This window comes from Siphateles boraxobius, unplaced genomic scaffold (assembly GCF_051911475.1).
Source record: "Siphateles boraxobius isolate OS27281-9 unplaced genomic scaffold, OSU_SipBor_1 130, whole genome shotgun sequence".
Classification (NCBI taxonomy): Eukaryota; Metazoa; Chordata; class Actinopteri; order Cypriniformes; family Leuciscidae; genus Siphateles; species Siphateles boraxobius.
In genome coordinates this window covers 17,724,962-17,740,756 of record NW_027508734.1, presented here as the reverse complement: position 1 = coordinate 17,740,756, position 15,795 = coordinate 17,724,962, and the positions used below count along the sequence as shown (strand labels likewise).

At 36.9% G+C, this 15,795-nt stretch overlaps 1 protein-coding gene across 1 annotated transcript in view; it reads right to left on the bottom strand.

The window, feature by feature from the left end:
- Window positions 1-682: 682 nt before the first annotated feature.
- The window catches only part of arrb2b (arrestin, beta 2b), a 45,991-nt gene continuing 30,878 nt past the window's right edge, over window positions 683-15,795 (bottom strand). Inside the window, exons 2-15 of the mRNA XM_077228307.1 lie at window positions 13,334-13,364; window positions 12,644-12,704; window positions 11,436-11,480; window positions 11,108-11,304; window positions 9,880-9,939; window positions 8,028-8,095; window positions 7,061-7,196; window positions 6,353-6,437; window positions 5,209-5,281; window positions 3,382-3,519; window positions 3,100-3,183; window positions 2,931-3,007; window positions 2,213-2,267; window positions 683-2,126 (exon numbers count right to left, since the gene is read on the bottom strand). Of these exons, the coding sequence (XP_077084422.1) occupies window positions 2,033-2,126; window positions 2,213-2,267; window positions 2,931-3,007; window positions 3,100-3,183; window positions 3,382-3,519; window positions 5,209-5,281; window positions 6,353-6,437; window positions 7,061-7,196; window positions 8,028-8,095; window positions 9,880-9,939; window positions 11,108-11,304; window positions 11,436-11,480; window positions 12,644-12,704; window positions 13,334-13,364 (1,204 nt within the window). The 3' untranslated portion in view covers window positions 683-2,032. The remainder of the gene's footprint in view (window positions 2,127-2,212; window positions 2,268-2,930; window positions 3,008-3,099; window positions 3,184-3,381; window positions 3,520-5,208; window positions 5,282-6,352; window positions 6,438-7,060; window positions 7,197-8,027; window positions 8,096-9,879; window positions 9,940-11,107; window positions 11,305-11,435; window positions 11,481-12,643; window positions 12,705-13,333; window positions 13,365-15,795) is intronic.

Here is a 15,795-nt window from a genome sequence, read left to right as displayed (position 1 = left end):
CAAAACAAACCTTTAAAATGTTTGAAACGGATGGGCCGGATTGACACTTTATAAATAAACAATCCAGGATGGACTATATTTTTTGTATATTTCACTAAACAAATGTTTTTAAAAAAAAATTACTAACTCATAAAGAATATGTTCTTATACAGTTTTGTGGGCGTCAGTGAAAAGAGTTACAAATCTAGCGGCATAACTATTATGAATAAATGAGTAAAAACAGAAACTTGTGTGCCAGTCTACATGAAATATTAAACGTGACAGTGCCAGTAACTTGTACATTAATATACAATTTTGCTAATTTATCAGGTTAATTTTCAAGCTTTCGTTAAAATAGAAATTGGGTTTAAAATAACATGTCCCACATTTTTTCTGTTTATAATTAATATAATTGTTCTCAACAACTGTTGACTTCAAGGTGTTTGTGGGTGTTATCGAATACTGAAATTTGTTGGATAATGGGTAGCGCTAAAGTTACCGGCGCAGCTTGATTTCAGGATTCTGCACTAATGACTCTTAAAGTTATAAATGTAATACATTTCCATTTTTAAAAAAAAATCACACAAAATAATGCTAAAGCATTTCATATTCTGCAGAAAAAGACAAAACAGACATGACGTCTTCTTTAACTAAGAGAGCACATGAAAAGGCACATCTACAGCAAGTATGCACACTGGCATGGTTGTATGGGTGCTTTAAACAAAGCAATCCTTTATTTTAGAGATAGCTTTTGTCCTTCAAAGGGAGCTCCACTTTGTTCACTGCAAAATGTTACTTCCTTGTACACATTGTAACATCAGTAAATTTGCCATTGTTCAGTAGTAAACTATGTAGAATGTCATAGGAATGGGCTGATCCTGGGAGAACGAGATAAAAAGTCAAATTTCCTGGAAATCATGCTATAAATGTGATTTTAAAATAACCATCATCAAATTATTTCTGGCAGTCCAATGGTTACATAAACAGTTTCTGTTAACTAAAACAAAGAATTAGCATGTGATTTTCAACCAAACTGAGCTTAACTTACAAGCAATATTATAAATCATCATATTTTGGCAAATAAAGTTTGGCAGGCACAAATAATGAGGAATTACATTGTGTGTGTGGCACATACAGAGCCTGTCCCTGTCCTCTTGTTGTATCTACAAGCTAATTTCACACTGAAGACTTGTAGCAGTGTATACATATTCTACAACTTAACATGTGGAATAGATGCTAAAATTTAAAATAAGAAACCAGACACTTGTGTCCCAATGCACTTTACCAACTATTCTTTTACTAAAAATGCCACGTCCTTAATTGTTTGAGTATTGCGTGCACAGTAAGGGCACAGAAAATTTTACTACGTAGTCTTGTATGATATGTATACATTTTACATAACTATAACATAAAAGCTGCTGAGCAAGTATGGATGGGATTGGATTGGATTACGGGTCTAAGAAAGTTGAATAAAATTAACACCAAACTCAAGTTCCCTATGGTGTTTTGGAACAGTGTATGTACTGTACAATGAAATAACATAGAACATGTATCATAATTACATAGCTATTAATGCCCACTTGATATATAAGTGGGAATATGATGACAAAAAAATGAAAGGAAACAGAAAGGAAAAGGCAAAGAAAGAATGAATCACCCCTGAATCAATGGACCCTTTGCCCACCAATAATACAATGATGTTTAGACGACCCATCCAACATCAGTTTCCTCCCGTTCTTCTCCCTCAGTCATTCTAACAAATAAGCACCCTAGTGAAGTGGTTGATATGACCAGAGAAACAGAGGCCAATTAAAAGACCACTTCACAGATGCTAAAATGGTGTGAAAAGGAGCCAAAAGACAAAGAAAGAAAGAAAGAAAGAAAGAAAGAAAGAAAGGAGGCTCTGAAGATATCAGTAAGTGCTCCACTCTGTCATATGGGCCCAGTGGAGCAGAGGTATAAGAGTACTGGCAGGTTGACACCCCACCCCTGTCGCACTTCCTTACAGCCTCTGCAAGGTGTCGTGTGTGTGTGTGTGTGTGTGTAGGGGCCGTTAGCAGAAGTGGTCGTCCTCTTCATCTTTCATTCCCTTCAGCCTGAGCCTTGCAAAGTCCTCAAACACAAAGTCATCATCCTGTGAGAAATTACTGAAGACAAAAAGAAATGAGTTATGTTATGCAAACACACATAAGCAAGAATCTCATACTATGAAAGAGACACACAGCTAACTCACTTTGTTTCAAACTCTATGAGGTTGGCATCCACAGGGGCATCTGTCTCTGGCACAGCTGTGGAGGACACAGATTAGAAAGGAAAAAATTAAAAAAAATTATGGAAACTGTGCAAATGGAAAAGCATGTAAGATGATATGACATCTTTGATATAACTCAAAAGTGAACCATGCTACAAGTATCATGTTCACAGCTAGCATGGACAATGCTAGTTTATAGACTCATATTTTTATATGCACATATTCATATAAAATGATCCATAAAATGCTTACATGCTTAAATAAAAAAACTCAGCATAAATCTAACATAATAATACAATCAATAATATAAGCATTAATAATTTCAAAAACACAAATAAAACAATAAATACTACTACAATTTATTATTATTGTGATTGTTTTATTGGTATAGTCTGATTATTTAGTTATTGTAAAAATGCAGGCAATAAAAGCAATAAAATACCAATTATCAGAGATTTAAAGAAATATATCAATATATTGTATATAAAAACATATTTCTATAATATTAAAATGCATTTTAATAACAATAAATTATTATTTTGCTGTTTTATAGTTTATAAAAGCAGAAAAAAAGCAATAATTAAAATATTAGTTATCAAACATTTAAAAAATGTGTATCAATAATATAAATATTGACAAAGAATGTACACACACACACGCACGCACACATGTTGACAAAATGTCAAACTTGAGATGTTACCTGACTGCGGTCTAGAGTTGGGCTGTTCGGAGGGCTTGGGGTGCATCAAGACAAAAGGCAGCTCCACTGACACATCACTAACAACAGACAATGTGTTTGGATAAAGTCTTCTGACGTTCTGTACAAATAAAAAGTCTGAAGTACTTCTGTGTCAAAAGGACATACTCACCCTCCACGAGACACCACAAGCTTGACTTTAACTCTGTAGGACACCAAGATTCCCAGAACCTCCTTATTGGACACATCCTTCACTCTATAAGCACAGGGAAACACATACTGAGCACACAGAACTGTTTGAGAGGCTCTACTAGAGTTTTTATGGACACATGGGTTAGGTTAACTTTATAAGCACTACAAACTCAAAATGTACTAACGCTTATACTGTATTGCTTTTTTTCTGGCAGCATGTAAAAACAAGCATGTGATGCACTGTCAGCTGAAGGCCACTTACATGGTACTGGAGGCCAAGTTGGTGTCTTCATGTTTTAGCTGTCCATCCAGAGCCAGACCCCTCTTCTCTCTGTTATTGCACAGTGTGGGTGTGAGTGTGTACACCTTACAGAACGTGGAACTGGGTGACACCTGGTCACTGAAGACGGCAAAAAAACAAAAACAAGAGAGTGACTCTTGTGCTTCATGCATATCAGAAAAACAAGCACTGACTATATTGTGTAATGATTAGATTAATTGATTAATCTTCAGTACTAGAAATTGGTTTTAAAAAAATGAAAATTGTTGCAAAATGCATTTTAGGATAATTTGAGGATTAATGGGAGGTACGACTGTTTTATAGTGAGCAGTGTTATCGTTAAGTGAAAACTATTACAGTTAGTGAACTGAAATAAAGCTAAAATAAAATCAAATAAATATTAGATTATTAAACTTATAAATAAAATAAAAACTCAAAGTTGAGAAATATTTTAAAAAAGAGAAATATTAATAAAAATACTATAACAGTATAAAATACTAAAGCTGTCAGACATATTACATTAAGGACACCAGTTTCAGTGATCCCTGTCAAATAATAGAGACATGTCTGTGTGCCGATCCATTACAACCTCAAACAGCACCGTACATGTGTTGGATCATTAAGCAGCACTTCAGCTGAGTTTTGAGAAGGAAAAACTAGTTTGACAAACCATAAAATGTGATTTATGGGGGCATAAACAATGCTTCAGGTTTAAAGATCAAGAGAACATATGGTAAGGAAACGAAAGACAACATAAAAAAAAGAGGAAATAGGAAAAGACAAATACAAGGATCTATAGTACGCTACCCATACATGATTTGTTTTTCTGAGAGGAAATTATAAAAGCCGAACAAAGGGAAAACACCTGGGTCATTCAAGGGTGACGCTAACAAAATAGTAACTAGCCGTTGATCTCTGTTGTTTTTTGCGCTCATCCATTTGAAACCAATGAGCGCGGCTGACTGAACAGCTCTGGACTAGAAAAAAAAGCCTAAAGAACAGCTACGGTCCTTGTTTTGGGGGTTGAAAGAGTAGCACGGTCTCATCTTATGGAGAGGGTGGAGAAAAGGGTCCAAGAGCCTAGCCATCATCGACAACTAGGGATGGGCTCAGGGTCACAGGAGCCAGAACGAACTGTTAGATGTGAAACTCACCATGATGAATGTCGACCCACAGACTTGCTGTAGGTGTCGTGGGAGTGAAGAACCACATCAGTAACCTGTAGTACTGAGAGAGAACAGTCTTTGTCGTCCTATCAGCATTTAAAACCTAGTGACTAAGAGGCGAGATTGGACCATCATGGGGTTGTCAGCAGCGCCATGAAGGGATCAAGGCATTTGGCATCATGTCAAATGAGGAATGCTACTGTAAAATGTTTGTATAACCACTACAGAAAGGTTGAGAAGGTCACAGACCGGTCCAACTTGAAACTATTAACAAGGGAGTAACTTTCTAACAAACATGGCTTTAGCTTTAGCAACAACAAAGCTTGATTAAATCGGTGAGGATATGACACAGGCACCTGTACCATAAACATTAAGTGCTGTAAATCTGTTCTGACCACACATTTGTTGAGATGCGCATTGAACACATTCCTACTTCACATCAACGAAGACATTGAGGAAAACAGGCTACGCATAAAGTGATTGCATGTAAAATTAGAAGTAAAAACACAAAACGGGAGAGGGGAAATGATAACAGAAGAGATCTTATGAAAAGATGATGGAGGACTCAATTTGAGGGAGTTGAAGAGCGGGACAGAGAAGAGAGAGAGAGATGGAGAAAGTGGGACGGAGTCGGACTACTCACTCGGCTTCTACCTGAGCCACAGGACATTTGTACTGTGCGGTGCTGAACAAACAGATATCGGCATACTGTCGCACTGTGGGGAGAGAGCAGGGATACACAGCAGGGTTACCAGGGGCGGGAGGGAGCATAGATGAGACAAACACATGAGAAAAATCACAGAAAGGACAGCTGACATTCACACTAAACTACAGAATGAACACATCAGCACAAGAGGACCTGAAGGGAACACTTGAGAAAAGATCTAAACAGCACAATGATAGAAACACATTACAATCACATACACCATTAAAGTCAGCATGAAATTAAAATTAAATGCACTACCTTTTTGGGGTCAAGAAATTAATACTTTTATTCAGTACACAGAATACATTAAACTGATCAGGAGTGACTGTAAAGACATTTATAACGTTGCAAAAGATTTCAATTTCAAATAAATGCTGTTCCTATGAACTTTCTAGTCTCTAAAAAATTCTGTCACTGTATAAGAAATGTTAGATAATTAGAAATGTTTCTTGATCACCAAATCAGCATAATAGAATGATTTCTGAAGGATCATGTGACACTAACATTTTTTATTTTATATTAAAAATACATAAATTCAGTATTGGTGAGCAAAAGAAATTTCTTTCAAAAACAATGAAAACATCTTGTTAACCCCAAACTTTTGAATGGCAGTGTACCAGATATAAATATATTTAGTAAACATTATTAGATATTAAAAATCTGGTTTGACAGAGAAAAGTTGTGAGCACCATTTCATGCTAACTTTTGATACACAAACTATAACCACAGCACAGAAAAAGCAGCATTTCAGTGCAAACACACCTGTGAGCTACTAAGATATTTGAAATTCTGTCACAAATGAATAATAAAATGGATTCATTGTGAAGTAAACTACATTTATTAGTAGTAAACATTTGTGAGTTCATGAGATACAAAAGCAACAGGAAAGGAAAATGGGAAGAGGAAAGCTAAAGGACTTAATATAGCTGATGTTAGCAATTCTAAACAAAACTTTAAATCATAAAAACAAACAAAAAAAGCTAAAAATAACTTTTAGTGTTTTTATTTGTAAGTTGTAAGTAAAGCATTGTATCATTTCCTCTAAATACATGTAATAAAAACGATTAAATGTTAATCTTACCAGAGATTTTAACTCGTTTAACTGTTTTAGTGGAGTTGTTGGTGACATGGACATTGACACTGATAGGTTCACCATGGTAGTAGAGCTGAGAAGGAGAAGGAAATCAAATAAATTTTACTTTTTAATAACTGTGAATTGCTTAACATAATTTGCACATTTGTTCTTTTACACACTTGACATAAACCCACCTCCTCTTACCCACTCATTTGCTTTGGTTGAATAGTGCTTGTATTACGCAACATTTTAGTCATTCCCGCAGGTTTCGCACGCACCATATAATATAACTATATAAATAACGCTCTCATAAAGCTAACGAGTACCAAATTGACTTCTTGGTCGTGGCTTATTGTGCTTAAATGGTCAAATACATACAAAATTATGTCAAAATGCCAATCTTCCTGAGTATTCATGTAAATACAATCAGTTTTGGAACCTAAATAGTTGTGAGAAGAACGCATGTTGTGTTGTGTAACAGTATATCGGATATTTGTGCTATCGTTCGCAATTTATTTATTCGTATTTTATTACTGACTGTTGTTTTTTTGTAAATGTAGTTCAACGTGTATATATACATATATATATAAACACATATATATATATATATATATATATATATATATATATATATATATATATATATATATATGTGTGTGTGAAAATGTATACATAAGTTGGAAATTTCAGTATTGTGACAATACTAGTTCACACCTCTTTGTCTAGCGAGGCCTCGAGGTGAAGGGAGCGGTCAGACATAAGGAAGCTGCGTGTCGTCTCCACCATTGGCTGCGGCCCAGGCTTCTCTGGAGCATACTGCACCTTACGAATGACCAACCGCACAGAGTTCCTGTTAAGCAGAGGCCAGTTAGACAACTTCTGCTGTACCATCATTGCAAAGAAAGAAAACCCTTCTCCCTCTGAGTAAAGATGTACATTACGATTAAAAAGTGTTTGGTCTGTAAAATGTTTTGATGTTTTGAAAAAAAGTCTATAATTTATTTGATGTACAGTGCTTAGCATAAGTGAACACACCCATGCTGAAGTTGACTAAAATGAGGAATAAAAAATCATTTTTTGGAAATTGATCTTCATGCCTTAATTAATACCTAGAGATTGCCATGGGGTACTTTCCATAAGATCATCTCTCAATGCAAATCAAACCAGCTATTAGGCTAACTGAAATAAAAACATGGCAGTCTCTAGGTATGGTGAAGGGAATGTGATGATGTGGGGCTATTTTAATTCCAAAGGCCAAGGGAACTTTATCAGGATGCATAGTATCCTGGATCCATGAAACAACTGGCCTTTAAAAATAAAAATCTGCCTGCCTCTATGGGAATTTAACATAGGGGTGTCCTGACTTATGGAACCTATATTTTAAGGAAGAACATTTATTTATTTACGATATACATTATTCATTCACAAAGAAAATTGGTGTCCTTAAAGGTTGGATTTTTCCTCATTTTTTTAATTAAGGCATTAAGATCAATTTCCAAAAGATTATTTTATTCCTTCTTTTTAGTCAACTTTAGCATGGGTGTGTTCACTTATGCTAAGCACTGTAAGTGGCAAAACTGCACGGCTAAATAATATTTCCAATATATTGTACCTGATGAGTCAACTTGCCACTCAATGTATATAAACAGTTTAAAAAAAGAAAAGAACAGCAACACTTTACCGTTTGTGAGTCTTCTCATCCACAGTTTTGGCACAAAATGCCCTGACTTCAAAGTCAACACCACATGCCTATGAGTCAAAATACAAAATTTCAAACAATGTTTCACATGAGGACGGCTTGGTCAAATAGTCAGTCATTAAAGTCGTCATGCTGCGACAGTCTTTTCTTCCCCAATGTGACGTACAGTACTGTGCAAAAGTCTAAGGCACGTCAATATTTTCCATTTAAAAAACATTTTTTAGACAGTTATATATATATATATTGCTGTAGCATAGCAATAGGAAAAATCAGTTTACATTTCCAAACAATCCTTTTGCCATTAATTTTAATAACACAACAGCTGATATGCTCCACACGAAGATCTGATCTCACCATCATCAAATTCGTCTGGGGTTACATAAAGAAACAGAAAAAATCTGACATAGACTAAATCCAGAAGAACTGCGGCAAGTTGCAAGACACTTGATGAAACCGACCTGCAAATTTACTTGAAAAACTATGCACAAGTGTACCTGGACAAAAGCTTTTTTAAACACAAAGGGTTGTCATATTGATTAACTTTTATTAACTAAACCAATATTTATTGAAAAATAATTAATATCTATTTATGACATTATTTTTTTAAGCATCCTCACTATATAGCATTTAGTCCGTCTCAATTTTTTCTGTTTCTTCATGCAATTTCAGATGAACTCGATGATGGTGAGATCAGATCTCTGTGTGGATCATAACGGCTGTTGTCAGACTCAGTGTGCGTACAAAAATCTCACTGGATTATTAGATTTAATGGCTAAAGGAATGTAATATTTACTACTGAAACACTATTGCAAAAGATATAAATAACTGGCGTAACCCTTTTTTGTGTGCCTAAGGGCGTTTTCACACCTGAAAGTCCGCACCAAGGTCCGAACCAAAGTTCACGTTTTGATACATTTTATACTTTCAGAAAGTTTTGGTTTGGTTTCACACTGCAATTATGCGAGCGCACTAAAGAACTTTACGTGACATACTTGCGTCCTATCGTCATCATCTATGTGGGCTGCATCTCGACATTGATTGGTTTGTAAATGGACGTGCGTCTGACGTCAGCGTGTTGTCAATGCGGCGGGTAACTTTGACAACATGAATGAACAGACGCATATCGTTGCAACTGTATTGTTATTTTTATTACACAATTACCTGCAGCACCAGCTATACACAAGGCTAGTTCAAATTCGCCAACTGAACGTCCTCGTCGTGCAAACATTTTATCGTCGCCGGCAGGAAAGGAGCAGGAATGGTCTGATGTCATCAGACCATGATACTTTAATTAAAAACCTTGTTTCCTCCTCTCCCCATGTGCTACCACGGCTCATTTTTCCTGCCACCTTCTGTTTTTTCAGCTATGCGGGAACCACCGGAACTTCCTGTAAAAGGTCTGAAAGTCCGAACCATACAGAAATGCTTTCACACTAGAAACGAAACAAACCTTTGTTCAGTTTGAACCGGACCGAGGCTACCTCTTTTCGTCGGACCAAATTTCCTCTGTTTGGTCCGGACCGTGGTCCGGGGTAGGTTTCACACCTGCAATTTTGATTCGGACCAAACTGAAAAGTCCGAAAGTCCGGACCAAACAAGGTAGGTGTGAAAGGGCCCTAAGACTTTTTCACAGTACTGTATATCTGAGTGAAACGATCTTGAACAAGAACATGTAGTGCGGGACTTGATTTTGTCCATCGGGACTTGATTGTATCGTTGGATTGTTGTGGTTTGCTATTGCTCTGATCTCATGCGAGTTACAGGTTGTCCCACCCTCGTGTGAGTAAACACATCATCAGAGAAAATATTATAAAATATAATGATATGTCATTACCTTTCCTGTGTCCTCTGGGCCGGGCTGTAGAGTCACTGAACAGGGAAGGTTCTGAGGAATCTTTTCAACAAATAAAACGACTTTAGCAAAATAACCTGGTCACAGTCAAGAAAATCATTCAAAAATCATTATAGTGTTTCAAAAGACAGTTGTCAGTCAATTTGATTGGGTCAGTAAAGTTGTAACTAATTACTGTGCTGTGTAAAGGCCAATTCACACTGCACCAAAAGACGGCAACAGACACTTTGTCGGGATTTGTCAGATCTGTCTGTTACCCCTGTCAGTTGGTGTCTGTCGCAGCTTGTTTGTACTGCAATCTGGTGATGGTCCACGTTGGTCTGCGTCAGAGCATGTGAGCGGAGCGGAGCGGTAATACTTCCTCCTGAGCGGAGAGCGCCTTTCTGAAGATTCCGCTCCGCGCCGCTCGCTCTACCCAGAATGCCCTATTGTGATTTGCTAGTTCGAGAATCGGTAAATAAGCTACAGCAATAGTGGGTTTGTTATGGAGTTTAAATATTGTTTTAAGGAATGCTGGTATGAGCCTTGTGCATAAATGCACAGTAAGTTCGTTCTACATGCATTTCATCTTATTTGTGTGTGCATGTGCGTGAGTGCGTGCGCGCGCGTTTTAATTTGCCTGTTTTGCAACTGCAGTTATGTTCACGGAAATAAAAGAATGAAAATCTGTATATTTCAGTTATTGCATTTAATAGGCAAGTTTGCCAAAGGGCTAGACATGTTTTTTAATTAAGTTAATTTAATGCATTTAAATGAATTAAAAGAACAGACTTTTATTCAGAATCACCCCGAAATAACTTCTATTTACAATCCTAGCTACTGTAATTTATACATTTATTCCAGATATTCATTACAAAGTACAAACAGAAAGCAAGTAGCCTACAGAGACATTTTATGTCCGAGCGGGATTTGCTTTACCGGTGATCGCGAGCGATTCATCAGTGGAGCGTTCGCTTGGGACGCGAGCGACTGAGTGGAGCGCACGCGCATAGTGCGGAATATTGAGCTGAGCGTCACACCGCTCCGCTTCCCTCACATGCTCTGGTCTGCGTCTGTCGGTGCAGTGCGAATTGGTCTTAAAAAGGTATCATAAATTTTTTAATTTGTTTCACTCAAGTTATACACTGAATAAAAACACATATGTACAGCTGACATTAAAAATACTGAAATGTGTAAGTGGAAAAAAAAAGTAGTAGAAGTTAAGAGTCACCGTGAAGTTGAAGGGGTACGCGTTCTGGCCTAGCTTCTTGAGCAGTCTCTCCTGTAGCCGACTGAGCGGTTTGCGCTCCTCAGGCAGAGGGGGAAAGGCCTGGAAACTGGAGATGAAGAGATCCTTTCGGAAAGAAAGGCCCAGCACGTCCAGGTCTTCACGACCATATCGGAAGGCACACGTCAGAGTCACAAACACTGGTAAAAAGGCACCAAGTACAGAGGAGAGAGAAAGAAAAATAAATAATGGTTTTGATGAAGATTATTTAATGTTTAAAAAAAACTTTGCAAGTAACACGAAAAATGGAGAGAGTAAATCAATATGTTACCTTTTCTGTCTTTTAGGTATTCCGGGTCAATCAAGAGCACCCCATCTAAAGTCAGACAAAATACAGTGAGCGAATAAGAAGAGAGAAACTGCAAGAAGTCCCAGTATAAAGAGTACATAACCAATGGCCCCTAAAAAAAATCCTTTGCAAAACCTTATTTTATACATAGTTTTTGAACCACTTTAAACTTGTTGCCATAACAAATAAGATACATGTTCTAAACAACGTGTGATGGTAGAGGCTAAAGACTAAAAATCTGTATGCACATGTACATAAATCAGTAATTAATAAAATGAATAATATTGATTCTCACAAGAACACATTCTGTGTGAGCGGCCCTAAATAACCTCAACTGCAAAATGGGTCGGTATGGACTGCAAACTACAAACTGTTCAATGATTAGCCAATAAAACAAACAATATATTAACCTTCAAAAGCCACTTTATGTAAAGTCTATTTAATGAGTTACACGTCTGCTATCTTCATTTGGCGGCATATATTTATTCTCAGATATAAACTGATTTATATGATGAATTAATCAGTATACAGTATCATGTAATTAATTGGATATTTTTTTTAATTTGATATTATATATAATATATATATATATATATATATTATTTTTTTATTTTATTTTTTTTAAAGAAATTAATTGCTGTATTTTTCGGTCAAACAAATTCTGCCTTGGTGAACATAACCAGACATTTTATAAACATTTTTTAAAAATCTCACGGACCCCAAACTTTTCAAAATTATTGTCTGTCTTTCAGCCTCCAGAGGTTTGGATAGAATCACAGTCATAGAGACCATTAACACTGCTATATAAGAGTTATCTTGTACAAGTTACCATTAGAATATGTAATACTCCTGACAGAGATAATCTCCCCACACAAACGTAATGAGAGAAACGTCTATATCTCGCAGAATGAAGTCTCCTGTGACCCGCTGCCATGCAACAGGGAGAGAGAGAGACGTTCCCTCAACAGGGGGGGGTATGAAGAGAAACCAAAAATCTCACAGTAACATTATAGTTACTATAACATTACAGCAGGTAAGTAGGTAAAAAAAGCTTTAAATAGGTAATTAAACCCAGTGTATGTCCATTAACATCAACTGGTAAACAGATGTTACCAAGGCATGAAAGGTAGTCGATTGGTTCAACCAAAAACACCCAAGATGTTTTGAGTGGGAACTCCCATCTGACTTACCTACAGGGTCCACGTGATCTAGATGATCCACAAAGTCCCTCTTCCCCAAGTATACAGTGAGCTAGAAAGAGAAAAAACAGAGACATATTTGAGAAAACAGCATAAGTTTTAACTTGCTAGAGATAACACCAAACGCAAGTAGTGGTGCCTCTATCAAGGAACTCACACACACAAACAATTTAACAAACGGCCTAAGACGTTCCAGACTAACCCCTAGATGATCTACTCCCTTCCTGAAGACAACCCTTCTAGACGGTGTGATCTCCAAACACACATCCTCCACATGCAAAACGCTTTCCATTACAGAGAATGAAAGAGAGAGGTGAGATGAGGGGATAGAGAAATAAGGTAGGAACAGGCAAGCCGAGAGAAAGAAATTAAAGAGGAAATAATGCTGTGATAACCAAATAGTCAAAAGGAAGAAAGAAAAGTAGAAAGAACAAACAAACAAATAAAGAAGGTGTTTAAAGACACGTATACAAAAGGTTATTAAAAGGAGCTTAAAGAAGTGAACAGGAAGAGAAAACCCAGAGAGAGAGAGAGAGAGAGAGAGAGAGAGAGAGAGAGAGAGAGAGAGAGAGAGAGAGAGAGAGAGAGAGAGAGAGAGAGAGAGAGGGAGAGGGAGGAAAGGAAAAGGTCCACTGAGACCAATGAAGAGCCCACCTTCCACCTTACTCTGGGGAATCTTACCTTGCAGTTGGGGCTGGACTTCTTGAAGACTCTGTAATGAGGGGAAAGAGAGAACGTCATATTAAAACCAAATGTATTTAGCAACAAGAAAAGCACATTGTAGGATGAATTGATGTTCCACTGTCTGTTTGAAGTTTACTGTTTGTGTGGAAAGCGGTTTATTGAAGTTGCTATTTCAAAAAGACCATGGTGATGCCAAATCCAGGAAATCAGAAAGGCTTTGTATTCAGAAGGAAGGCCAATTCATACTATTCTGCAATTTGTGGAATTCAAAAGAATATGAAAAATCACTTTTAGTGTTGTTGTTTTTTTCATAGAAAATTCAACAACCTCCAAGTGTCAAATGCAAAACTAGTTACTAGGCATGTGACAGTATTTTATTTTCAAAAAAAAAAAAAAAAAGAAATACAAAGAACTGAACATTTAAATACAATAAAACAATATACAAAAATGCATAAAATAAACAAATGTTTCAAACCGTTTATTTCTCAGATTAAACACCAACAGAGTGATCAGGATTGCATCATTGGGGTTTATTCTGCAATAACAACCGGCTGGATGTACATTATCCCACGGCTACTTTTTACCACATAGGTAAATAATTAGACACGAAATATTGATCAGAGTCGGAATATTTTATTAGGTCTAAACGCAAAGCTTTCCGCGGAGAGAGCAGTTGCTAGCGTGGCAAGTACAAACTAGACAGACATTTAAGAGATATGGTATAAAGTCATACCACTTATTACACAGCATTTTGCCACATAAATAATTATGGGGATAAGCGATACTGATTTGAGATGAAACGGTTTTAAAATTGTACCTGTTTTTTAGCAGTGTACAAAACAATAGTCGCAAAATGCAACCAAACTCACCATAGCTCACCAAACGCAAAACTTCCACGAAGAAAAAACTTTCCTAGCAAGCGTATAGTGCTGCTGACTTAGTAACTCGGATGAGTGTTATCAGTTTTCAGCGGTTATTATTGGGGCATAACATACTGCTGGATGGCGCGGTTGACCAATCAGAATCAAGTATTCCACAGAGCAGTGTAATAAATAGTTAATGCATTAACTATCGTTAAGTATTTACTGCTGAGATGAACACCATTACGAATACAAAATCTGAATGGCTGTTTAAAACATTTAAATACTGCTCAGAAACAGAAATTAGCGCAGCTGCTTTGTTTACAGCTGCTCCATAAGTGCCACCTGCTGTCAGAGAGTGAATGTGCGTTTTCATTCAGCGCGTCTGCTTCACCCGTTTCTCATCTGTGTTGGGCTTGTTCCCATCAGAGTGCGCATGCCTCTTTGACGCAGCATACATGCAGTGTTGTACATTTTAACCAGTGGAAAAGTACTTAAAATCTGAATAATTCATAATAAATAATTATTCACTGCATTTTAAAGTGCCTACTACTACTACTACTACTACTACTACTACTACTACTACTACTACTACTACTACTACTACTACTACTACTACTACTACCACCACTACCACTACCACTACCACTACTACTACCACTACTACTACTACTACTACTACTACTACTACTACTACTACTACTACTACTACTACTACTACTACTACTACTACTACTACGCTCTGGATGGAAGCAACATGCCCCAAAACAACAACTACTTAAAATATAATATTATTTTCCATGTGGTGACAAATATGTGGAAGATTCCTCACATTTGGGGGAAAACCACTATTATGCCCAGTAAGAAACATTATTCACCTGCCATTAGCAGGTGTGGTAAAAAGTTACATTTGGTCCCCTTATCCAGGGTATTACAAGGCTTAGAAACATTGGAAATATGAAAACCAGTGACCACATGTGGTTAACCAATGCACTTACTCAAATATTATCTGTGGTTACATGGGCAAACACACAAAATCTTTTCCCTGGGATTGAGAGAGACAGAGAAGAAGAGGGACAGAAAGGGCAGAAGCATGACAAAAGGAAGGAAAGAAAGAAATGATTCTGCAAACAGAAAGCAGCTGGACAAAAGGAAGGGAAAAAGACTGAGGTGGAGACGGACAAAAGAACATAAAACAGTAAATGAGGGAAGTAAAAGAGAATGAACAAGACCGTTAGAGAGCTCACAAAAGAGACTGTAGGTGTCAGTGACTCATCTGAATGTTGGAAAATATGAAATAGACAAAGACTGAAACATGAAAGAGTAGATAAAACATGAGAACATGAAGAGAAGGCAGATAAGAGCAATATAGTATTTTCACTGTGGAAAACAAAATGAAACATTTTAAATTGTCATTCTTTCCCATGCAATTACAATAAATGAAACCTGGAGAGTTAATAGAAAATGAACCATACCAGTATCAGAAAAATCGATTTTGTAACCGCAAAAGCATGCGATTACACTGGTCACGTGACACGCGAGAGAAAAGCAGTCTGCAGATCAAGCCACTGGCGTAGCCACGGCTGTGCCAGGGTGTAG